General features: G+C 37.4%; 1 protein-coding gene across 3 annotated transcripts in view; it reads right to left on the reverse strand.

Annotated features, from left to right (window-relative positions):
* Positions 1-6: 6 nt before the first annotated feature.
* The window catches only part of il13ra2 (interleukin 13 receptor, alpha 2), a 14,978-nt gene continuing 7,378 nt past the window's right edge, over positions 7-7,606 (reverse strand). For 2 of the 3 annotated variants that reach the window (XM_020599021.1, XM_020599020.1), the window contains exons 9-10: positions 5,577-5,679; positions 7-5,489 (exon numbers count right to left, since the gene is read on the reverse strand). In XM_020599021.1, coding sequence (XP_020454677.1) covers positions 5,405-5,489; positions 5,577-5,679 — 188 coding nt within the window. In that variant the 3' untranslated portion in view covers positions 7-5,404. Of the gene's footprint in view, positions 5,490-5,576; positions 5,680-6,503; positions 6,785-7,606 lie in introns of those variants that run through there. The other variant, XM_020599022.1, reaches the window with a different exon arrangement.

Below are 7,606 nucleotides of genomic sequence, written 5' to 3' on the forward strand. Positions count from 1 at the left end.
GTGAAGGCCTAATTTAGGCTAGGGTTGTATGGCTAGGACTCCCACCCCCTCCTCCTGTGTAGCTAGTGCGTCCCTGCTGGTGTGAGCAGCGAGGTGGCAAAGCTACAACACAGAGAGCTTTCTGGATGGGCACGAGCTTCTGATGCTGGACATTTCCACTGTACATTGACCTGTATCTCTGTTGTTCGAGAGAAACAGCACAGTAGATTAGCACAGACCTGAATGTGCTGTAGCTGAATATGGAAACCCCACATTTCCTTTTTTATTCTTTTTGTAGCATTTCATGAGGATAAGCTTGTTATTATTGTATTTATGGCATCATTTTTCAATATATAAATACTGAAAATCTGAACATGTTTGGGCTAAGCTAAGCTTTCTGATATTAGAATTTTAAAGCAGTCACGCTTTGATTTGTGCTGGAGCTATCAAGAGCTTATCGGTTGTTTAGAAACTCACACTAATTTGTCTTTAAGGAAACAATCCAGGAAATCCAGAATAAACAACTGTAGTTTTGAGAGTTTTAGATGTGTGAATTATTATTATAAAATGTTGTTTTCCATACTATGACGTCTGACACCAGTGGTTCAGAAACTGACTTCCGACTGAATGTTAAGAGGGAAGCATCAGGGGTTGGACCAAAGACACACATTCCTCAGAGGAAACCACCATAAGCTAGATGCAGCTAGATGTGTGTGATATGATTCATTAGTTGAAACATAAATTAGCAACATAAAACATTTTATTGCCAGCCACAAAACTTTATGACTGTCTGACACTTTCTTGTAATTAGCTGGGGCATTTTTATTAGTGTCATTTTGTTTAGCTGTGCACCAAAATTACTTTTCTAAATATGTTTATGAAAGGCAAGTTTTAAAAGATCTGCATTATTTCCCTGGGTGTTTTGTGTAAAACAGAAGGCACTACCACACTTAAGCAGTGTAGTGTGAAGCTTCCTGGTACCATTTTTTATTTTATTTTTTTTACCCCAAACTGATGCAGCTGGTTAAAACAAGTCTCTGTAAAGGGACACACAGTTTCTACTGCTGTGGGAGTGTGAAAAATCCCCAGTACGTACACAACAATTAACAGCTCCAGGGGTAAAAGATCCAAATGAATGAGCTCGATGCACGGCTTCTGTAAATAGTGTAACAGTGCACTGAGTGTGTGAGGTGCCACGTCGGTAGTTGTCTTATAATAGCAGTGACCTCTGGGGAATTTTTGAAATTTGACTTGAAAGTGATGTGATTACACAAAGAGAGATAGTTTCTAAAGTGTCACACAAATGTGATCATGTTACTTTAAAAGAATGTATTTTACTGGAGAAGAAGATTTTAATTTCTTTTTTTACATAAACACACCGTTGATCAGCTGATCCAATATTATGCAACTCTTTGTCTTCTTTGCTTTTATTTTGCAGAAGAGGGTTCTAAATGATTCGCTCTCTGGCATTGTTGTGTTGTAAAGGTAAAACTGTCAGTGGGTCTGCATGCTCAGAACTCCACCACACAGTTATTGCCTCTCCTGCATTAAATGTCCTGGCATTGTAAATACACATAAATGTGTCACCAAAGGCATTGTTTAGGTTTTACAGTAAATATATGTCAGTTGCTTATTTTCCCTGTAATGAGAATAAGACTTTTTTTTAAATTGCTGTACTTTCATGAGAACCATGTTTGACCACACCTACACAATTTTATGCTAACATCCGCCCCCACCTAGTGGTCAAAGCTGATAATACAGGAGAGCAGAAGCTGAAGTCAAGATTCTGCCTCTGGACTAAGGGACGAAATTGTTTACATGTAGTTTTTGTTAAGATAGGCAGCAAAACAAACTTGATCCATGGAGTTAAGATTGTGCTGATTAATTCTGTGTCTCCGCAGCTGCTGCATATTCTCAGAATACTTGGATATGACCACAGCATTTTTCACTACAGCAGGGGATTAACTCAACCAACTGTGTGCTGGCAGAAGAAACAAAACTGAAACAAGGAAAGTCCTTTTCTCCAGCTGTTAGGGCAAACAAGACATTTATTCCCATTTGATTGTGACTATCATGCAACAGACTGTATCTGTAGTAAAGATAATGTGACCCTTTGTAGAGCAGCCTGGCCCCTGGGTGCAGTAACCAGACAGGCCCTGCACACTTTCACTCTGCAGGGACAGATTCCAGTTACTGAGCCTGGGAGTCAGAGATGAACATGGACTCTGAGACCTTGGTTCCTGATTAGGAAAACTATTGTTTTAATGATAGCTAATCACAGTTTTATTTAAAATCTAATAAGATTATAAATGCAAACCTGGTCTTGTCCAGCTCCTAATGTGATCCCCTGCAGTGGAAATCTAGGACCAGGGTCTGCCAGTGGGTAAAGCATGGACTGAAAAGTAACACCTACATTGCCCTTGTACCAATCCTCTGTCAAGTCTGGCTCCACCAAAATTACATATTAATCTCAAAAAATTAGCTCACTACTCCTCCATTATCAGCTTGTGGTGCCCTGCCGACCCCTGGCTCCTGATAAACCCATGTACTGCTGCTGCACTCAGCACTGTGCATGAAAAACCTGGTGTGAAAGCAACAGTCATATTACTTCTCTTTTGCTAGTGAGTTTTACACCATCCACCTTCTGTTCTGTCAGGCAGCAGGGGTACCTCATTCCAATGAGACACCCAGCAGCGAGTCCACTTCTAAATGTTCTGATTAGTTCCCACAAATATTGCACAAAGATGGAATACTAGTGTGTGTGTGTTTATTTTACACATTTATTTTCTACTGATTAATTATATAAGAACTCTGTTTGGTTGCTAATGAGCCAAATTAAGTTAATAAGACAGGCACAACTATCCATAGACACACACCTGCACAGTGAAGTAACCTGGTGTGGGAAGCAGTCAGCTGCTTGGCTGACCTTGTGGGTGTCAGTCAATACTGGATCAAACAATAAAAGATAGCAGTCAGCATGAAGCCAGATGGATAAGTTCCCAACATAAAAAATGGGAATTCTCTGTTCAGTGTGCACTTGTATTGCAGATTGGTTAGTTTGGAGAGACCGATATGTATTGTATAATGTCAACAGAATTGTCTAGTCTGTGTGTTAATTAAGCACAAGGAACACAGCTTCCTTATATTTTATTGGCAAGAATTTGTCCAACTTTAATCCGAGCCTCAGGCAAATACCCACAAATAAAGGTGATAAGATATCCTGTGTAAAACAAGGTGACAAGGAACATCAAAACCACTTAAACACATCGATATGGGCCAAAACATCTTGGTCAAAAGTTAAGTGAAAGATATAAGTAGGAATACATGCACATGTTTAATTATAGATATGCTTTACACAATAATTTAAGAGAATCCACTGAAAATATCAGAAACTTTAAATTCATTTATGACTGTGGTGGGTGCTATATATAATATGGACATAAGAGGGCCTCATGAGCTACAGCAAAAGTGTCACCTATTCTTAACTGTGTACAATCAAAAGCAGTTATCTACATAAATGGTTTTATGTAAACATCATAACGAATAATTTCACCAGGAGTATAAATAAAAACAGAAAATTGAGAAACAGCATTTGCAATTCAGAATTTCTGGTTATGTGGAGCTGATTTGTGCTGGTTTTGCATGTGAGAAGCCTTCACTGTTTGAAATGACAGCACATCATATGTACTGAGTATGAGAGCAAATGATTTCTAATGCCCTGCTGCACATAAAACATTTTTAAATGAATGAAGGCAGCTACAAAAACATGAACAAAGTGCAGCAGTGAATGTTATGTGACTGGTTATACTAACGTATCATGTCACATAAATACTGAATGAACCAAGTACATGATGAGATATTTATGACAAGGTTATGTAGTTATTAAATTCTGCTTTGACTGAGCCTCTTTGATTTTAAAAAGTAACTTGTAACAAGAAACTTGTTTTTTCTTTTGGAGGTTTGGGGAGAAACAGCTACATGAGAAGTTCAGCAAGCTCACTTCAGCTGCGGTCTCCTCTTTTGCCCCAGGGATCATCAAATTAATAGAAGAAAAGGCATTTGAGACTTGAGAAAATAAAATGGTGGCCATGAAATACTGAAATAGACCCCAAAATCCCATTACACAGCATATTCTTTCCATAACAGGAAGTATAATGGTAAACATAAAGTAGTTGGTAGTCGTGGTTCACAACCTCCAAGCTCATACTGAGAAATTACAGCAGTTCAGACACTGGTTGGAATTATTTTGATGATTACAGTGCAAAACATTAAACGTGTTGGATCTCAGACCCCACACATACTGTCAGAGTTCAAACTAGTCCCACAGAATATGGGAGCTACATGTGACGAATTCATCTTTTGCCTTTTCTTTATTCCTCTGTTTTTTTCAAAGATATGAACAGGCAGATGGATGTTGTGCAAATTAGAGTTCTGATTTTAAAAACAGAACGATGTCAACATCCACAAAATGCATAAAAGTTAAGAAAAGGTGAAGTGCATTATTATAATATCTTTGTAATTGAGACATCTGAACAAAAATACATGAACAATTATGAAAACGTAGTTTTGTTGTCATTTTGAGTTATAATTCAAACCAAGACAAAAACAGAAAAAACCTGACAAGATGTTTTGGCATTAAAAGTCCATGACACATGCATGTCTTCATTATTAACCCATCCAAAAAATACACCCAACTCAGTCTCATATACATTCTGTAGGTGATGAAAGACTTCACCATCTTGATGTGTGCAACAAAGACATTACAAAACCTTGTAGCTGTGTGCACTGAATTTAGACATAACATTTTTGCTACCTGAACTAACTGGCAAGAGTTGAGACAATGAGTAAATGATTAAGCAAGTAATCAATAAAACAATCATTTTTCATTTTCAAAACAGTAACTTTTCATTAAGTGAATTATGCTGACTGACTCAGCTGGCAAGACATCTGGCAAATGGTAAAACATCCAAAACAAATCCCCAAAGACCAGTACATTACTGCAGAATACAACATGTGCAAAGTAATCTCATCTGGCTAAATCAGCAGTCAAGAGATGTAGCAAAACCAAAATGGGTGATACTTTTAGGCATAACATAATATTTGAATGTTATAGTGACATCTCAGAGTAGTTCAAGCATTTCTGTAAAAATGTACACAAAAAGGCAAGCATGGTAAGGCATGTTAAAATAATATAATACTCTGTACGTTCTCTATTTTTTTGTAAATAATATATTGTAACCTTTGGTCTAATGTACTGTATAATGTAGTAACTTCATAATGCATTAGTGTTAATGTCAGGTGACTGTGTGGCATCTTTAGAGCTTCATGCTATGAACCTAAAAAGTTAGAGCAGTGGAGTGCAATAGTAAAGCATCTGTCAGAGGTGCTCTGTGAAAGTGACAATGACGCAGGTCTTCTTGTCTTTTTAGGCTTCCGCCACTGTAAGAGCTGAATTTTGAGCAAACAGCGTGGTGAGCAAAGGGTCTGGCTTCTTCTCTTGTCTTGATTTCCTAGAAAGAAAACAGATTTTAGAGTAACTTTGCCTTCTATTTCATTACATAATCCCAGTGTATGCACACACACGCAGGTTTACTCACACTTTAAATCCTACCCCCACACACAGTGACAGCAGCAGTACGGCGATGATGGCAATGGTGATATAAACACAAACCATGTTCCATTCGGGTTCAGGTGTGAATTCTTTACCCAAAAAAAAAAAACAAAACACAGAAGCAAACACATAAACATACATGAGGTCAGATGTATTTACATATAGTTTCATCAAAAAACATCAATCAATGAACATAAGACATGTCAGGTAAATGTTAAATAAACAAGAATAAATCAGTAAGATCCATATTTGGACGTTTTAAAGATATGTGAGTAATTTGGACAGATGTTTGTTGTGTTGGCCCCGTGTTAGCATTTTGCTTTAGAATGTTTAAAATGCTTATGAAGGTAAAGTGTTGGCTTGCAAAATCAATTTTAAGATTCCACCCTTGCCACAACCACCTCTGTTCTGGTATAAAAATCCAGTTTTTTGTTTTGGAAAGAGGGGTTCAGCATGAGTTTTGTAGGACTTGCTGTCCAACAAAATTTCTTACAATCTTTTGGAAGTTTAATGCAGTTTATAAATCAATTAAAATACCAGGAGGTCATCAAAAGCAAACTGTTACTTGGAGAAAGCCTAGTTTGCTGTAGAGGTGATGGAACATGAGATTGTACAGTACTGTCATAAAAATTGACATGGCAATGTTTAATTGGAAAGTAAATACAGTAGTGTTTATGTATGTAGACAGCAGTGCGCCTAATATTGATCCATGTGGAGCACCATTATCAACCATCTGGAGTGAAATGAAGGAAATTCACAAAGTTTGACCAAACATTTTATTTGACTGAAAACATTATGATGCTTTAAAACAGAATAACAATTTGTTTCTTTAATCAACCTGAAGATACATATACTATAGATTCATTTTCTCAGTACTGGCAAAAATAGGAATTTTAAAAAGAATGAAGCTGAAACAGAACCATAACATGATGCAGGAAATGCCTTAAGGTCCAGATACAGAAGTCTTTAGATGGTATACATTTCCAAACAAATATAAAATGAATATATTAACACAAATAAATTGATGCAAAGTGCAACAAAGGCCTTTCTGGCCACTGGAGAACATTTCTTTAAAACCTTTTTTAATCACTTTGAGCCACTCACAGTTATATCATTGCATATAGTCTAATCTGGGTTTTGTTCTGGATGTTGGCAGTAAGATGATCCTTCATTTGGCCCCATGAAGGACGGGATCTTGGTGACAAAAATGATGACAACTTAGACAACTGGAACAACTGTAAGAACAGAAATAATGCTATTCCATTAATGTAATATATACACACACACACACTAAAGAATTTGTATTTTGCAATATCATAAAATTAATAATAAGTCATGAAAATTAAACATACTATAATGATGCCATCAGGGTCTTCCAGCTGGTAAACCACAAAGTTAGTGTGACTCGTGGATTTTTTTTTGATGCAGATTGAACAAAAAAAGCTGTGTTACTTAGTCTGTAATTCCCTTACCCTCTGGAAACGCACTTTTATTAGATCCTTCAGTGCAGGATTAAATACAAATCCCTCAGAAATTTAAACCCATGACTTCATAAAAGCATTAAATGGAGGTTTTCCATATTCTATGTCCATGAAACAAAAGTAGGGATGACAGAAAGATTTGTTATATGGGGCAAAAATCTCATGAGAGAATCCAGATGCTGAATGGAAGAGAATAGTGGCAACTGCTTGAGCATTCTGTTGCGGTTTCGCGTCACTCGGCCTCATGACTTTGTGTTTCCGTCTTCCCTGTCTCTCCTCCCTGCTCTGTCACCGTGATCAGTTTTTCAAAGATCACAGTGGACCAACGCCAGCAGATGACATTGCACCCCAAACATCACAGACTGTGGAAACTTAACACTGGACTTCAAACAACTTGGGCTATGAGCTTCTCCACCCTTCCTCCAGACTCTAGGACCTTGGTCTCCAAATGAAATACAAAACTTGCTCTCATCTGAAAAGAGGACTTTGGACCACTGGGCAACAGTCCAGTTCTTCTTCTCCTTAGCCCAGCTAA

The sequence above is a fragment of the Monopterus albus genome, unplaced genomic scaffold (genome assembly GCF_001952655.1).
Source record: "Monopterus albus unplaced genomic scaffold, M_albus_1.0 scaffold39.1, whole genome shotgun sequence".
Lineage (NCBI taxonomy): Eukaryota > Metazoa > Chordata > Actinopteri > Synbranchiformes > Synbranchidae > Monopterus > Monopterus albus.